Here is a 17,337-nt window from a genome sequence, read left to right as displayed (position 1 = left end):
TTTCAATTAGAGCTAAACTGTACAGATGAGAAAAAAAGTAAATACAATTGGGTAAAATGTTTATAGGTTAATGGAATTTTAGGTATGAACAAAGGTTTTAAAAGATTGGAGATTGTAGATGTTTCAATTGTAGTTGTCAATTTTCTAATGATTCTCAACGTTTGTTGTGAAGTGATGTTCATTCGAGAATGTGGAATGCTACAAAAAACCAAAGGTATGGAAAAAGTATATTTTATGTACAAGACCCGAATGTGAGAGAGAAAATATATCTGAATTTTATATTTTTTTTTTAAAAACAGAGATCAACTCATGCTAAACCTTCAGCACCATATCTTTCAATAATTTCTTTTAATTTTTTACTCAAGATTGGATCATTCTTCATTCTTAATTGAATTTTTGAAGCTTCAGCAAATGAAGTTGCTTGTAATTTTTCTTCATAAGTTCTTGTTAAATAACTAGCTTCTTCAAATAATTTAATAGCATCTTCAATTTCATTTGATTGTAATTTTAATTGAGCCAATGTGATTTTGGATAATTCATTCTTTGGATCTAATTTAACAGCTTTTTCTAATAATTCAATAGATTCTTTAATATTTTCTTCAGTTGGTTGTTTTGCCAAGATTGCAGCTTTATTAACTAAAGGTAAAACTCCAATAGTAATATTTGGTAAAGCATCTTGTAATTTGAAAGAAATTTCAAATTGTTTTATAGCATTAACTAAATCACCTTTATCAGCTAAAATTTCACCATAATAATTTGGTAAATCTGGATTAGTTGGGAATTTTTTCTTTGCATTTGCAAATTCTTCATCAAATTTTGAAGAACCTTCTCTATAAGAGATACAAGCTAATTGAATATAAGAGTAAACATTTTCTGGGTTTAAAACTTTAGCTTTTTCAAAAGCTTCTCTTGCTTTTGTTAATTCAGCAGTTAGATAATATAATTGACCTTTATGATAATAAACTTCAGCAGAATCTGGATTTAATTTCAAAGCTTCATCGAAAAACTTATTTGCAGATTCAAAATCTTGTTTATCAGCAGAAATCAAAGCATTAAAGACATAAGTTCTTGATCTTGGGTATAGTTTCAAAGCTTTCTGGAAATCAGTTAATGCATTTAATGGATCATTTTTCAAAAATTTAAAAGCACCTGAATATTCTAATGCAATTGCATATTTTTCTTTAATTGACTCATCAATTTTGTAAGTCAATTCATAATTTGCCACAGCTTGAGTGAAATAAGAATCAGCTTTTTCAAAAGATTCATAATTTCTTTCATCCAATTGTTTTAAACCTTGATACAAATAATAATCAGCAGTATTTTCCTCATCTTTTTTCAAGCCTTCAATACTATCCCATTCTGTTTCAAAAGCACCAAAGAAAGAACTAATTGAAGAAGCAGAAGGCAATTCATTTTGATGTTTTGATAAGTTTTTCTCCACAATTTGACTTGAATGTTTTTTCAAAACTCTATCCAAGATTGCTTCAATTGATTTATTATTGAAACCTCCAAATAAAGTTAAAGCAGTTAAATCATACATTGATTCTTCATAATTACCCAATTGTTCATAAGCATTTGATCTTCTTAATAAACATTTAGTATAATCAGGTTTTAATTTCAAAGCAGATGTAGTATCTTCAACAACTTTTTCATAATCTTCCAATCCAACATAACAAGCAGATCTATTTGAATAATAAACAGGATCTTGACTTAATTTCAAGGCTTCAGTGTAAAATTTGATAGCTTTTTCGAAATTTTTATTTTTGAAAAAATCATTACCATCTTCTTTCAAGGCTAAACCAATTTTATTCTTGTCATCTTCAGATAATGAATTGATCAATTCTTGAGTTAAAGAAGGATCACCATTTGAATCAATTGGGTAAGCTTTTTCAGTAGGAGCATCAGTAGCAGCAGCAGGTGATTTCTCATTAGCATCAGCACTATGCTTCTTCTTTGATTTCTTCTTTTTGGATTTTTTGGATGGAGAATCAGCACTTGGTTTAGATGTTGCTGATGATTGTTGAGCTTGGAGGTAGTAATAGGTGGAGGCAGCGGTGACGGTGACCCCCAACGTGGCCAGGATGGCGACCTTGTGCTTGGCGACGAACGAGCCCAAGTTACTTGAATCTGACATGGTCAATTGCAAATTGGGTCTTTTAATGTATTTGTGACTTGATTCTTTACGCCATTGATCAATTGTTTTTCTTTGCAAAATTGAAAGAATTTTCAGAACCGGATTTCGACTGGCCCACAAAGACCGGGTAAAGTTATATACAATTGAATTTATAAATTTACTCTTTTATTGTACAAAAGTTATAAAAAATGGATCAGTTTCTTCATTTCAAATCATCAAACCATGGATTAGTTATAGCCTTCTTGGCACTGATTCTTTTATTTGGATTGAATAATAAGAATTGTTCCAAGAAATTCAAAATTTCCACATCATTTGGATTATTTAAATTTTTGAAAATCCTTGATAATGGAATTTTTTTAATAATTGGGAATTTATGATCTGTATAGTTATTATTCATGGAGATGATATCTTCATGAGTTGGAGTACCCAAGATCTTGATGATTTCAACCAATTGATCAATACCAGATTCACCAGGGAATAAAGGTTGACCAATTAATAATTCTGCAAATACACACCCGGTTGACCAAACATCAATCTTTGTTGTATAATTAGTTGCACCAAAGATTAATTCTGGGGCTCTATAGTATCTTGAACATATATAACTAACATTTTGTTCAGTTGGAGATAAAATTTTAGCAGAACCAAAATCACAAATTTTGGCAATACCTTGTTGATGGTCAACCAAAATATTTTGAGGTTTTATATCACGATGACAAATTTTAAAATCATGTAAATAATCTAAAGCTTTTAATATTTGAAACATATAAGTTTTAACTTCTTGTAATGGCATGTTTAATTTCTTAATTGTAAAGAATTGATTTCTTTTATATAAAGTTGTTGGTAAAAATTCCATCATTAGATTCAAATATAAGTTATTATTATTTGAATTTGTTTGACTTGCAGAGTCATTTTCATAATTATAGTAGAATAATTTAGTTATATGCTCATTATTCAAAGTCTTCATTATTTGTAATTCTCTATTTTTGAATCTTTTATCTTGTAATACCTTCTTGATGGCAATTGTTTGGAACTGAGGAGATATCAATTGACATTTTGAAACGGTACCAAAAGAACCATGGCCTATATCTATTGGGTTCTCGTAAGAGATTTCGACTTCATTGTCGGCACAGTCATGGACCTTAATTGTTGTTATCTGAGCATTTGAGGAGGTTGACATTGTTGAAGATGATCCATTACCTTGTTGAGGGTGTAAGTATAAATTGGGAATGGGATCTGATTGTAGGTATCTCTTTGGTTCCAGCCAGTCTTTTCTATGAGTCTGGTGTTGGTTGACTGATGGCGAATGAGATGAATGGATTGTGATGTTAATGATGATGTTGTTGTTGTTGTTGTTGGTTTGTTTTCGTTGTTCACTTTTTCTCAGCTTCGCGGGCTAGACCCGGGGCAGAAAGGGTCAGCGGGGGGTTCACACGGCCTAGGCCGTATCACCCTACCATAAATAACACCCTAGACCACTAAACCACAGAGACTAGCCCCATTTTAACTTGGTCATCACCGAATGACATTTGCTAAAATTTCATCCAAATACAAATTTTTTATTTCGAATTAACTTCAATTTTAGTACATTTTAAAGATTAAAATACGATATGGATTCTAAATCAAAATAGCCTATTTATTCCTTAATGAAAACACCTTTTCCTCGCTTTTTTCAGCCCTTCCAATGGCATTTTTGTGGAGTGCATTCCCTCATCATCGCTTACATAAGAATTATAATAATACCCAATTTATTCAAATTTATTCAATAATCACAACTTACTCTTTAATTTATTAGCAAATAACACACCTTTTTTGATATTCTGTTCCAAAGTATTAACTGCAATTTTAAACAATTCAACTTCTGTAGAGTCCAATTTATCCAAAATTCCACTCTCGACAGTGTCAACACCTTCAGGACCTAATCTAATTGGTAATGACAAGTATTCAACATTAGTACGTTGTTTAACTTTTGAAACACCTGGTAATGAAGAATCTAAATAGATAAAACTATCTTCAACAACACCACGTTCACCTTTCAAAGCACGAATCAAAGCTTCTGCAAATTTATAACCGGAATAAGCCATAGACAAAGTAGCCGAACCTGCACCATTCTTTGCCTTGACAACTTCATCACCACCAAATTGAACTCTTTTAATTAAAGCTTTCTTTTGGTCTTTTGATAATTTTTGGAAGATTTTGGAACCTTTTTCTGAAGTTGAATAAATTGGAACAATGGTTTCACCAGAATGACCACCAATAACGTCAACTTTAACATCTTCCACACCATTTAATGAAGAATCATATTCTTTGATAAAAGTATTTGCACGAACAATATCTAAAGTGGTGACACCAAAGATTCTCTTTGGATTGAAAACACCATGTTGTTTAAAAGTTTCAGCAACAATTGGGACAGTGGAATTAACTGGATTTGAAATAACCAACACAAAGGCATTTGGAGCAGTTGTGGCAATTGCAGTAGCTAAACTTTGAATAATACTAGCATTAATATTGAATAAATCATCCCTAGTCATCCCAGGTTTTCTTGGAACACCAGCTGGGATAATAACAACATCTGTACCTTGCAAAGCTTGTTTGATAGCAGATTGATCTTCTTTAGAAGAAGGTTCAAAACCTGTGACTTTGACTTTTGTGTTTATATGGGATAAATCAGTAGCAACACCTTTTGACAATCTGATATCGTAAAGAGATAGCTCATCGACATAAGAAGAGAGTTTCAATAAAAGAGACAATGGCTGACCGATACCACCGGCAGCACCTAGAACAGTGACTTTGACCATGATTTAATTGAGTATTAGTTGATACAAGTGCAAATTAGTTCAAATTCTGGGGTTGCGATAATTCGTGTTTTTAAATACTTTTTCGAAATCAAATTTTTTCATCCTGGACGCTCCGGTTCTCGGATTTCAGATTGAGTCAGATGAAGGCTGAATGGTGAAGAGACGAGATTGGCTTGAAAACACAGGGAAAGAGTGGGTTTATGATGGATTGGATAGCACCAATGTATTCTAGAGGTGTTTTATGCCCATTATCCAGTTTAAACCACCACTTTAGCACCAAAATCGACTGTTTCCATTGAAAAACCACAACCAGTTCTCCGGGGTAATATCTTTAACCAAGTACAATCCATTCCAAACCTTTGGCAACACTATCAACGTCATGGGCACTGCTTTCAAAGATCCTCCATTTATCACTCTCAATCTGATCCAACTCCAACACTCTTGTCACTTGTTCTTTAACTTTGGGGATCTCTTCTTTTGCAACTAAATCCATCTTGTTTAAATAAATCAAGATCTTTAACCCAATCAATTTCTCATTATTCAACACTTTCCTCATCTCTTTGAAATTCTCATTCAATCTTTGTAAATTACTTAAATCAATAACCCAAATCAATGCATCTAATCTATCAAAATAATTGAACCAAAATGATCGCAAAGTTTGTTGACCCCCAATGTCCCAGATATTCAACTGGAACCCTTCAAACGCCACAGTATTGATCTCGAACCCCATCGTAGGAATCACTTTGTTTATATCTTGATGAAGAATCGTCTTGATGATTGTGGATTTCCCAGCATTATCAAGTCCTCTGTTCAACAGAAATTAGTCAAAACATGTCCAAAATTCACCAAAAAAAAAGCCCAACTTACAACATAAGGATCCGTAATTCTTTATCCTTCAACTTCTGCTTCCTTATAATACTCAATAGACCCATTATTCACGCTTTATTCTTTTTCCCATCAAGTTCTTTTTTTTGACACTTTTCTTTTCAATTTTTTTTTTCGTGATGTTTTCATGTAAACAAAAAAGCAAAAAGTAAACATTTGAACCCAAAAATTTCCACCAACAACCACAAAATGGCTTTATAAATGGGTCAAAGTAATCTATTGGACTTGCTGCTATTGTCCAAGAGGAATCAGAGATCGAACAAGAGAAATTATGACGGTGAGATGATAGATTTGACCAGTGATGGTGAGGATGAATGCTCGATGGCAAATGGTGATGAAGAAGTGATTCAAGATGAAGAGACAGAGAAAGGCGAAAAGTTATTTGTTAAAGAGGAAGAAGATGGTACCAAGGAGAATAGTGTTGGTTTGGATCAAGTTACACCAGAAGTTCAAGAGTCAGATCCAACACCAGATCTTAATGAAACTATTCCATGCCCAGTTTGTCAACTAAACATCTCAAAACTTACTTTATCTGATCGTGAATCACATGTTGAGCTTTGTCTATTGCAACCAACAACTCATAAATCAATAGTGGCACCATCTCCAAAGAAATCAAAACCAAAACAAGAATCATCAAAGAAACCTAGACAACCAAAACCTAGAACAAAACCAATACCTGATTTTAAAATTTTAACTTTTAAAAACAATCACAAGATTAACGTTGATGGATTCCAATTTATGGATCATCCCGAAGTGGATCAATATTTCTTATCTCATTATCATTCAGATCATTATATTGGATTAGGTAAAAATTGGAATCAAGGTAAAATTTACACTTCGAAAACTACTTCAAACCTATTACAAACAGTAATGAAAATTCCACAAGACAAGATAGTTGCATTACCATTTAATGAACCTTTTAAAATTCATGAAAATATAGAAGTGATACTATATGATGCAAACCATTGTCCTGGTGGTGCTATTTTCCTTTTCCAAGAATTTGATCCTGAAAAGAAAATCATCAAAAGAATTTTACATACTGGAGATTTTAGAGTTTCATTAAACCACATCAATTTATTCAAATCCATCTTTATTGATGAAATCTATCTTGATACAACTTATTTAAATCCTGTTTATACATTCATGCCACAAAGAAAAGTTGTTTCAAGATCATCAAATTTCATTGCAAATATAATCAATCAAACTATAAAGAAGAATTCAATCTTAAATTATTTTAAAGAATCAAATGATTATTTAATTATAATCGGTGCTTATTCTATTGGTAAAGAAAAATTATACATAAATTTAGCTAAAACTATTAAATCCAAAATATTGATTACAAAAGATCGATATAAAATGTTGAGTTGTATTGATGGATTTACAGATCTAGATATTTTCCAATTTGAAGAATCAAAAGATTGTAAAATTCAAATTGTTTCCATTAATAAATTAACAGATTTGAAATTTTTATCAAAGTTTCAAAATAAAAAAATTATCAAGATAAAACCAACAGGTTGGTCATTCAATACTTTTAAAAAAGATACAAATATTAAAGATCTTTCATTTGATGAAATTTTACAGAAAACATTCATAAATAATGAATTTAAAGATTTTGAAAATCAATTATCAAATCAATTTCAAAAATCTTCATCTTTAAGTATTCCATATTCTGAACATTCAAGTTTTAAAGAATTATCAATATTTGCAAGTTTTTTAAAATGGGGTGAAATAATACCAACTGTTAATATAGGTAATGAATATTTCCCTAAATGGTTTGAGATATGGAAGAATTATGAATTGGATGAATCTGTTGTTAATGAATACTTTAAAGAATAAATGATCCTATTCATTCAAGCTGTCACAAGGATTGAAAATGTTCCAGAACCATAAAAATCAAAATCATAAAGTCCGTCATACATAGACCCACATATTCAAGTACCCTCAAAACTCCCGTCTATCCTTTGCACTTTAGATAATAAAGTTTCTAGAATTTCATACCAGATTGTAGTAAGGATAGTATTAATGTCCCATGATCAAAATAGGTCTAGTCGCTAATCATGGATATTGTAATTTGAACCTCCTTAATCCCTAATCCTGATCCTTTTTTTCGTATAATTTCCTACATGAGAATATTAAGCGAAAAATGTACAATTTCAACTCAAATTTTAAGGTTTCATCTAACATGAAAATTCATCGATGCCATCACCCACATTTTCACAGATCCTTACATTCGCTTAAATAAAGCATTAAAATCCAGTTTGATAAGTCATTTCGATAGAAATGAATAAAGCTAATTATTAAAACAGTATAAAAAAGATAAATACAAAAGAATTGAAAGTAAAAAAGTATAAAAGTTTTCTTGCAACACAAATAAACGAATTGAAATAAATAGGGAAGAGTGTGTTTGGGTATCAATCAGTAGGAATTCTTCTATCATCACCATGACCTTGATTTTTACGTCTCATCATAATTTTAGCAGCTTCTTCATAATCATATCTTTTAATCAATTTACCGAAAAATAAACCACAAGCATTACATAAAGATCTTGAGCCATATGGACCTCTTCTCCATTCAGGTGTATCATCAGATCCACATTGTTGACATTTATGTTCAGATTTCATTGATAATTCTTCATTGAAAACTCCCTTTATTGGTGGGGGTTGAGTTATTGATGAATCTGTAACAGGTTTTGGAGGTTTAACAATTAATGAAATATTGTCATTCTTATTATTGGTGTTATTGGCATTATTTGAAGATCCTGAAGAATTTGATGATGAAATTGATGAAAATTTAGTTGTTGTTGAAGTACTTGATTTTCTTTTCTTATTAAAAGGTTCTAAAGGTTCACGATCTTTTTTATTAATATTTGTAAATTGTGATGGAGTTGGTCCTGAAATAGATTGATGTCTATTATGATGATGTTGACGAATAGTTCTATTTCTTGAATTTTGACGACTATGTCCTTTAACAAATGATGGTGTATTTGAAACAATTGGTGTTGAAATTTGAGATGAAGTTCTTGATCTTTCTTGCTTTTTAATAGTACTTGAAGAACTTGAATTCATTGATTTCAAAACTTCACGTTCTCTATAAAGTAACCAAGAATCTAAAATCATTTTAATTTCATTAGTCATTTGAATTGAAGCTTTCAAAGCAGGTATAGGAATATTTGAAATAAATTTTTTCAGAAAAATTACTGAAATACTCTTCATAGCTTCATTATTTGAACTTGTATAATCAAATAATAATTTAACGTGTTCTTTATATTCTGGATCATTAGATTGAATATTTTCATCTAATGAATGTTCCACTTGAGTTAAAAAATCATAATTAATATCATTGAAAATGTGACTTAATGATCTAAATTTTTCAAGTGCTTTTTCAATAGAATGTATGACATTGATTAATTCATCTTCATTTTCACCTGAACCTCCTCCAGAGCTTGCGATATCCGCTAATGTACTTAATGAAGTTTGAGAATCATAAGAATCCTTCTTGGAATGATGTGAAGGATATGGAGGAAATTGCATAGATAATCTTCGTTCATGTTCAAAATCAACTGGTTGTCTTGGAGTTGTGATTGGGGTTGGTGAAATCACATAATTTGGATCTGATGGTGGGAATTGAAATCTATTCAGTTCAGGTATTCTCTGTTGAAAAGAATGACTATGTTGATGGTGATGATGATGATGGTGTTGTTGCTGTTGTGGATGGAATTGATGATGTTGAGGAGGAGGAGGACCATGTTGTGAAGCCTGCACAAACTGTGGAGCATATTGTTGTTGAGGTGTATGACCAGGTACTGGAGGCAAGGGTATTGGAGGCCCCAGTTGAGGAGGAATAGTTGTAGATTGTTGATGTTGCTGGGATTGTTGATGTTGTTGTTGAGAAGAAACACCTGAGCTTGGTTGAGGCGTTGCGTTTGACGAATTTGCCAGACTTTGTTGGTGGCTTGAACTATCAATCTGTAAAGAATTTGAAAATGTTGATGTTAGCTCATTAAAGGAAGGCAGCCTTTTTGAAGACATGGTTAGTTATGTGAATTCTCAGGCACTTCAATATATCTTCTGAACATTAAAATTTCTAGTCTCTATGGAAACCATTATAATCTCCAATCTAAGCAAAAAAAAAAGACACGAGAGAGATGGAAATGCACAAGGTAGAAAAACCAAAAAAAAAGAGGAACCCAGGAAAATATAAAATGAGGCTCATATTTTAATGTAGATGCACTGGAATAGATGACTTACCTCACATGGTTGGGTCTATTGCTTTGATATCCCATCATAATGGTTGTATCCATGAGTGAGTGTATGTTGTTGTAGTTTGAAAAGATTTGAAAACTGATTTATGATAATTTTTGGAAATTTTGATTGATTGAGATTGAGTTGTGAAGTTATATGAGAAAAATTGAATTTGTGGGATCAACCATAATGATTTGTACGTTCCAGATTCAAATTAAGGAATTTCATTTTCTCAACCTGGGAATTTTAATTAATGCCATTCTCGCTTCTTTGTTCCCACAATCTGCAACCTTCAGTTAAATTCCAAAGCAATCAGAAGTGAGTCCAACAAACTCTTTTTTTTTAACACAGACACACCAAGTAGACAATAAAAAGGACAACCTCCTATAGTGTATGATATAGAGATAAAGAACCGACAAGCAGAGAAATCACCATCAGATTAGGATCAGATATAAAAACTCTCATGATTGATCCGTATAATCATCTAGATTTGCGGGAAACCCCAGTTTGTTACCATTTGGAGCCATGTTGTTGAGAATATATTGCCTTATTAAAAGGCCCTTTAAGACCGTACCCGCCCAAAAAAATTCTAAAAACCATATAGAGCATCACCAATCACCAGTATATCAATATCAGCAACCCTTTGAATGGGTTTGAAATCTTTCTTATATAAAAATTTCTCAATTTCCCAGTATCCCACTCTTCACCATCCTTCAACCGCATTGATACTTAGCTGTAGCCCGCCTTTCTGCACCCAGTCTCTTGTCCAGACCCTATTAAACCATCTACACCCAATCAATCCACATACTTTTCACACCAATTTGGTGGTGTAGCTGAGGCATGAGAAGGAGAAGCAACTCTGGAGCCATACTTAAGGAAAGATGAAGTATTTGAACAATTCAGTTTTTTTGGTTTTTTTCGTCTTCAGCTTTTTTTGCCTGAAACCGCATTGAGATCTGCCCAATTGGGAAGCGCGCGACATGGCTTGCGAGATCTCAGATCTGGGGGCTGGAAAGGGTGATTTTTGTATGACAAGGGTGGTTTTAATTGGAAAAATGTGCTTTAGAGTGTTTGGTTTAGTAGGGAATCTCTTTTTCACTCTGATTTTAGCCCATTTACAAGGTGTAAGTCGGTTGTTTCCATCTTTGGCTGAGATCTGAGAACCAGCCAGCCAAAATCAATCTCAAAGTGAAATAAGAGAGAACAAATAGAAGTATTGATAGTTGAGCTGATAGATTGTTAATGAGGAGAGGATTCAAGCGTGTTTTGATGTCGTCGTTGTAAATTACTAATCCAAATATGGTCAATGGCCTTTAAGATTGGCTACTCAATATACGATCATATACCATGGTTTCCATATACTTTCTGTTATATTAAGAAGTAACTACAATGACAGGGTGCAATATAAATCAAAACGATCAACATTTCTAGTAGCCCAGATCGATTTGTCCTCTACGTTGTAATCATATCAATGCAAAATCATTTATTTGAGTTGAAGTAAAAATGTGCCAAACTTGATCATAAAAATTCCAGTGGTAAAAAGACTGAACTTTGTTTCAAACCCATAGCGCAAAAATCCTACTAATTGCTGTAAGTTAAAACAAATGACAAGTAATGGCAAATTTCTTTAGGCCTCGCTTTGAATCATTATACCACGGAGGAAAAGGTATAAGGATCTTCGAAGAGGCCAGGTGAAATCAACCGTGGAGAGATTGAAGCACGTAGATGTTTAAGTATCCCAGAGCAAAGAGTAAAACAATGACCATTAGAATAGCCTTATCACTCAAAAATCATTGCAAATATACTCTTTAACAACCCAAAATTTCATTTCTCAAAAAAATCCAGAATTTAACTCAATTTCAAGCAGAAACTGATCTCATTTCTTAGCTCTCATCACTCTCATCACCAAACAGCACCCATCCAAACAACTACCATTCTCATTCTCTTCACGGTTCGACGATTTGACCTTTGGAAAGTTGAGAAGTTGAAAACTAAAAACTTTTCTGAAAAAAAATTTAGTGTGTGGATTTGCGGGTAAACAGCCCAGAATTCGCGAACAATTGTTGATATGATTTTGTTAGGGCAAAATCAAGTTGAAACCGAATCAACAAACTTCAACTTCAACTTCAACAACGTCAATTGGGCAGTTGTTTACTGAGAATCCAATTATCAATTAATCCATAGAACAGAATGCCACCAGCTCCTCCTCCTCCACCACCCCCAATGGGTGGGCCTCCAGCTCTAGGAAACAGTTCAAAGCCTCCAGCCCCAGCAATGGCCGGTAGAGATGCTCTTCTGGGTGATATAAGAAAAGGTGCTAGGCTCAAGAAGGCAGAAACTAATGATAGAAGTGCTCCAGTGATAGGTGGTTCCGGTAACGCGTCTTCGGGTGGTGCTGCTAGTCCAATGGGGTTACCTCCTTCTATTCCAACTTCAAGACCTCAAACTACAACAGGTGCACCTTCTCAAGAAGCTAACGCTGCTCCTCAAATAGGTGGGCTATTTGCTAATGGTATTCCCAAGCTGAAGAGACATGTTGAAACAAACAAACCATCTTTGGCAAGTGTTCCAAGTGCCCCAAGTGTTCCAAATTTACCCACATCAAAACCTTCAGTTCCTTCTACAAGACCTCCAAGAAGAACACCATCTAATACAGCACCATCAATTCCAAGTATAAATGCACCTCCAATTCCATCAGGTGCACCTCCAATTCCTGGCATGGCTCCACCTTTACCAAGTTCCAACAATAGTTTGAAAGTACCACCAAGAATTCCAAAAAAGAGCGAACATGTTCGTAACAAATCTACAAGTTCAATAAATTCAGTGTCAAGTCAAGGATCTGCTCCAAGTATACCAGTATCAGGCCCACCACCATTACCAACAGGTTCAGCTCCTTCTATGCCATCATCTAGACCACAAAGAAAAGCTCCAACGATACCAACAGCTCCACCTACACCACCAGGTCCACCTCCATTACCAGGATCATCTGCCCCAAGTATACCTTCATCTAGACCAACAGCACCATCAGCACCACCTCCTCCACCATTACCTAGTTCAAATGCACCTCCACCACCTCCTCCAATGCCATCATCAAGTGCACCAAAATCAGCACCAGCTCCACCTCCATTACCATCTGGAGGCGCTCCTTCAGCTCCAAACCCATCTAAATCGTCATCAGCACCAGCTCCACCAAATTTGGCAGGTGGCTTGCCATTTTTGGCTGAGATTCAAAGGAAGAGAGACGATTCATATGTTGTTGATTCGGTTCCTTCTAATTTTTCAGCTTCAGAACAGGTTTCAGAAGATGTTACACCAGCTGCCTCAACACCAAATAAACCACCACCATCAGCGCCTAGTCCAGGAGGTGGAAGTCTTGCAGATATCATTGCTGCTAAAGTTGGTAGTCGAAATCAATCCAAGGCACCTACACCAATTGCACCACCAATTCCATCAATATCAAAACCATCTACACCTACTGCTCCACCTCCACCACCATTACCTACTGGATCAGCACCATCTATTCCATCTGCTCCACCACCTCCACCGTCATTACCAACATCAAGTGCACCACCTCCACCATCAATTCCATCACAGGCACCTCCACCACCAACAGCAGCAGGTGGTTTACCATTCCTATCACAGATTCAACAGAAAAGAGATGATAGATTTGTTGTTGATGAAAGTTCTCAAGGCTCTTCACCTGTTCCAAAATCCCCGGCTCCAGCACCCCCATCAATTCCAAGTTCTAGTGCACCTTCATTACCAAAAGCACCTGTTCCACCTCCAGCACCACCTTCATTACCAAGATCAGAAGCACCATCAGCTCCTTCATTACCTCCAGCTCCAGCTCTACCAGCTCCTTCATTACCAAAAAGTTCAGCACCCCCTCCTCCAATGGCACCACCATCTCCATCACCTTCATCTCATTCATCTAAGGCAGCTCCACCTCCTCCTCCTTCATCATATGGAGCACCATCATCACCTCAACCTTCTGAATCAAGTCATAATGATAATAACCACCATCACCATCATTTGATGGGGGGTTCATTCAAACAAAGATTATTTGGTAAATCATCAACACCAACACCTGAAGCACCTGCAGTTACTACATCTTCCAATTCCAAGATTGATAGTTCTTCATACACTATAAATGGTGGTAATTCACATAGTAAGATTACGATAGATGATTCAAGATTTAGATTTGTTAATCAGAATGATTTACCAAAACCTAGAGTATTCGAAGGGAAGCAAAAATTATATCCATCTGGTCGTGGAAGTTCTGTTCCTTTGGATTTATCTTTATTTAACTGATGTTTTTTATTTTATATATACATGAATGATTTTCTTATTTCTCTATGTACTTATTCGTTCTCTATGTGTTTTTTAATCACAACTTCCATCATCCCAACCATCTCTCCATCTTTGTTTCCAGAGATTACAATCGAATTTTGGTTTCCCTAATTTAACATTAACTTCATTATGAGCATCACATAACCATTTACCAAACTCTTCTTGATTTGTAACTTTTGGTTTTGTTTCAGGTTTTGATATATAATTTTCAAAATCTTTTGCACAGAACCAACATGGGTAAATTTTAGCAAATATGTTCAAGAACTGAACCATATTTGTTTGTTGAGATTCAGTTGGTTTTTCAGGGTATGAAGCAGCTACTGAATGTAAGAAAGTCCAAGTTGAACGACCAAGTTGTGTCACATCTGGAGGACAATCTTTTGGGTATACTGATGACTCCGTTTTGGAAGATGAAGTAGCAGCAGCAGCACCGGCACCTATGGCAGCAGAGCCAACAGCAGCAGCACCGGCCGTTTTGGCCTTTGTTCCAAAGTTTGCCATTTTGAAATCTAGTAAAGTGTTACAAGAACGACATCTTGATGCTATTAGTAATTCTGGATCCCATCACCATTTGAAGACTCAAACACTCACGGTTTCCCGTCCTTGTCATAAATTATCTTTCTGCCCGAGGCACCGAACTCTGGCTTCTTCTCAGACTCGTTGGACATGTTTTCTCTATGGATTTCAGAGCCAAAACTCGTTGAATTTGGATTTTGTTGAAGTTGTTTGCAAAGGCGAATGCAGATTTATCTTTTTTTCTCGATCTGCCAAATTTTTGAAATCCAAACAGATAAGATTTGGACTAAAAAATTTGATATTGAACAGGAAAAAAAGTTCATTATTTATCATCAATTGCTTATGTTCCTAAAAATATGGGTCTAATAACTACGTTCTTTTGGTATATGGTATCCTTTGTTTATTTATAACAAAGGTAAATATGTACTGATCTTTTGTTGTTTCAAATAAAACTCATCACCAACACTAATAAAATATCCAGAATCATGATGAATTGCATAATCACCCAAAAAGATACCATTCTTATCGCCAGGATCAATTCTTCTATAGGATCTTAGAGTTCTTGTAACTGAATTTGATTTATCAAAATCACCTTTATCCATGCGAACATTACCAATTGAACATCTTGGAGTTTTCTGTACAACAGACCATAAATGACCATTAATCAACACTTTATACCAAGAATCCAATTCAATTTTGTCATTCCCACCAATGACAACATTTGGTCTAAATTGCAAAGCTTCAACGTATCTATCCTTAGTGCCTGAATCTTTTATACGTTGATTTAATTCATCAACATTACGTTGAGAGATTAAATGGATCGGATAATAATCATGGAATAACACTTTACGCATTTGTTCTAAATCTTTTGGATGTGCAGTCTTGACGAATTTCCCCTTTGATGAATATAATAAAGTTGTACCTTCTCTGTTTAACCCCATTGAATCATAAAAATCTTGTGGGATTAAATCTGAACCAAGGTTTATAGAATCAAATTTTATCCCCCATAAATCTGTAATTTTTTCTTTATCTTCACCAATTGCATGAGTCTCTAAAAATGTCTTTGAAACATTACATGGTAATTTGAAAAAAGATGTTGAGCCATCTAATTTTGGATAAGTAAATTTGAACCAGTTTTCCTCTAAATTATAATCAATTGAGACTAATGCCAATCTTGGTGCATTTCTCAAAGTATAACCTTGATAACAATTCCCTTTTGAATCCCAAAATCCAATCATATATTGTCTATCATGTTTTAAACCGTGTTCATCAATTTCCCATTTTGTTGGTTGGATATATGCAACTGATTTCAATGGGTATACAAATATTTTATCAATCTTACCAACTTTTGCAGGGTATTTGAAGAATAATAACTTGGAAATTAAATAGTATCTGAAGTTTAATAACCATCTAAGGATATTCGAAAGTTCATTATCTGGGGTGGTTGTTGATAAGTTCAAAGATTTGATCAATTGTGGGAGGAAGATGAATGAGACCAGCGAGGAGAGGAATAGTAAGGAGACAAGAATCATGATTGAAATCGTTTGACTGATATGTTTATGTCTAAATTGGCTGTTTTATGGGTTCATTTGATTAAATTTTCAAAATTGTTTCTGGAGATAAGAATCAAGGGGACTTTTTTTTTTCAAGGTACAAAACTTTTTTTTATCGATAATTACACCAAAAACTAAATTTATACAACATAACAGCATTTAAAAAAATAGATTAATGCTCAATCATAACGATAAAATACATAACAATGTAATTAAAAAACGGGGAAACGCCCGAAGCAAAAAAAGAAGTTTGCGATTTCTGTGGATTGAACACAGGACCTTTAGATCTTCAGTCTAACGCTCTCCCGACTGAGCTAAAACCGCTTTCCGATGTTCTGGTTTGGCCTCTGAAAACCCGGACTGTGCACAAAACGTGGCCCTACCAGTAAATTTTATATGGCATATAAACTTATTGTTATCATGATGTGATATTTAATTGTTTATTATTTCTATTGACTAAGCTTATATTGATGTTGATATTTCCAGATTTAGTATTTACAGCCGTTGATTCCATCAATCATGGCCGATGTACAACATTTTACTTTACATGCAGAATTAATGGTTTCTAGAAGTTCCTATGGACCCAAATCATAAATATTGGCAATTAGCTGTCTACTTTTCTATATAATATATTGAATTAATTTTATAATATTAATGTTAATCATATGAAGCCTTTATAAGAAATTAACGGTACTCTTTATAAGAAATTAACGGTACTACATAATAATATAATTTTTAATAATAATTCATAAATATTGTGATGTGAAATTTGAGCTGTTAATTTTATACGTTATAAACTCCAGACGTTGACTGAAAGACAATTTATAACGTCGATCACCAGCTATATAATTAATCATGTAGGA

The 17,337-nt window shown here is 34.0% G+C and overlaps 10 protein-coding genes and 1 non-coding gene across 11 annotated transcripts; 3 read left to right on the top strand and 8 right to left on the bottom strand.

Moving 5' to 3' along the window:
• Positions 1 to 307: 307 nt before the first annotated feature.
• TOM70 (protein channel TOM70) lies at positions 308 to 2,134 on the bottom strand (the record flags this gene model as incomplete). Its single annotated transcript, XM_019184932.1, has 1 exon — positions 308 to 2,134. The coding sequence occupies one exon, from the start codon at positions 2,132 to 2,134 to the stop codon at positions 308 to 310; it is 1,827 nt and encodes a 608-aa protein (XP_019038355.1).
• A 202-nt stretch (positions 2,135 to 2,336) lies between these two features.
• Positions 2,337 to 3,311, bottom strand: WICANDRAFT_32453 (GSK family serine/threonine-protein kinase; the record flags this gene model as incomplete). Its single annotated transcript, XM_019181965.1, has 1 exon — positions 2,337 to 3,311. One exon carries the CDS (start codon positions 3,309 to 3,311, stop codon positions 2,337 to 2,339), a length of 975 nt encoding a protein of 324 aa, XP_019038354.1.
• A 589-nt stretch (positions 3,312 to 3,900) lies between these two features.
• On the bottom strand, positions 3,901 to 4,929 carry WICANDRAFT_79674 (malate dehydrogenase; the record flags this gene model as incomplete). Its single annotated transcript, XM_019184931.1, has 1 exon — positions 3,901 to 4,929. The coding sequence occupies one exon, from the start codon at positions 4,927 to 4,929 to the stop codon at positions 3,901 to 3,903; it is 1,029 nt and encodes a 342-aa protein (XP_019038353.1).
• A 331-nt stretch (positions 4,930 to 5,260) lies between these two features.
• Positions 5,261 to 5,861, bottom strand: WICANDRAFT_32444 (uncharacterized protein; the record flags this gene model as incomplete). The annotated part of the gene is made up of 2 exons (XM_019181964.1): positions 5,261 to 5,735; positions 5,797 to 5,861. The coding sequence occupies 2 exons, from the start codon at positions 5,859 to 5,861 to the stop codon at positions 5,261 to 5,263; spliced, it is 540 nt and encodes a 179-aa protein (XP_019038352.1).
• A 154-nt stretch (positions 5,862 to 6,015) lies between these two features.
• WICANDRAFT_79672 (uncharacterized protein) lies at positions 6,016 to 7,650 on the top strand (the record flags this gene model as incomplete). The annotated part of the gene is made up of 1 exon (XM_019184930.1): positions 6,016 to 7,650. One exon carries the CDS (start codon positions 6,016 to 6,018, stop codon positions 7,648 to 7,650), a length of 1,635 nt encoding a protein of 544 aa, XP_019038351.1.
• A 575-nt stretch (positions 7,651 to 8,225) lies between these two features.
• On the bottom strand, positions 8,226 to 9,842 carry WICANDRAFT_63639 (GATA-type transcription factor; the record flags this gene model as incomplete). The annotated part of the gene is made up of 1 exon (XM_019183588.1): positions 8,226 to 9,842. One exon carries the CDS (start codon positions 9,840 to 9,842, stop codon positions 8,226 to 8,228), a length of 1,617 nt encoding a protein of 538 aa, XP_019038350.1.
• A 1,193-nt stretch (positions 9,843 to 11,035) lies between these two features.
• WICANDRAFT_84783 (uncharacterized protein) lies at positions 11,036 to 11,215 on the top strand (the record flags this gene model as incomplete). Its single annotated transcript, XM_019185778.1, has 1 exon — positions 11,036 to 11,215. One exon carries the CDS (start codon positions 11,036 to 11,038, stop codon positions 11,213 to 11,215), a length of 180 nt encoding a protein of 59 aa, XP_019038349.1.
• A 1,030-nt stretch (positions 11,216 to 12,245) lies between these two features.
• On the top strand, positions 12,246 to 14,366 carry WICANDRAFT_63638 (uncharacterized protein; the record flags this gene model as incomplete). The annotated part of the gene is made up of 1 exon (XM_019183587.1): positions 12,246 to 14,366. The coding sequence occupies one exon, from the start codon at positions 12,246 to 12,248 to the stop codon at positions 14,364 to 14,366; it is 2,121 nt and encodes a 706-aa protein (XP_019038348.1).
• Positions 14,367 to 14,438: 72 nt separating this feature from the next.
• Positions 14,439 to 15,082, bottom strand: ERV1 (flavin-linked sulfhydryl oxidase; the record flags this gene model as incomplete). The annotated part of the gene is made up of 2 exons (XM_019181890.1): positions 14,439 to 14,940; positions 14,997 to 15,082. Coding segments are annotated over 2 exons (588 nt in total), but the record flags the coding sequence as incomplete, so codon positions are not given.
• Positions 15,083 to 15,325: 243 nt separating this feature from the next.
• On the bottom strand, positions 15,326 to 16,453 carry WICANDRAFT_63636 (uncharacterized protein; the record flags this gene model as incomplete). The annotated part of the gene is made up of 1 exon (XM_019183586.1): positions 15,326 to 16,453. The coding sequence occupies one exon, from the start codon at positions 16,451 to 16,453 to the stop codon at positions 15,326 to 15,328; it is 1,128 nt and encodes a 375-aa protein (XP_019038346.1).
• Positions 16,454 to 16,725: 272 nt separating this feature from the next.
• On the bottom strand, positions 16,726 to 16,798 carry WICANDRAFT_t84. The gene has a single exon. It is a non-coding gene; the product is annotated as a tRNA-Phe (tRNA).
• Positions 16,799 to 17,337: the final 539 nt, after the last annotated feature.

Source organism: Wickerhamomyces anomalus, assembly GCF_001661255.1.
Source record: "Wickerhamomyces anomalus NRRL Y-366-8 unplaced genomic scaffold WICANscaffold_4, whole genome shotgun sequence".
Taxonomy (NCBI): Eukaryota; Fungi; Ascomycota; class Saccharomycetes; order Phaffomycetales; family Wickerhamomycetaceae; genus Hansenula; species Hansenula anomala.
Note: the sequence above shows the minus strand (reverse complement) of the source record. Positions and strands in the feature narration are given on the sequence as shown.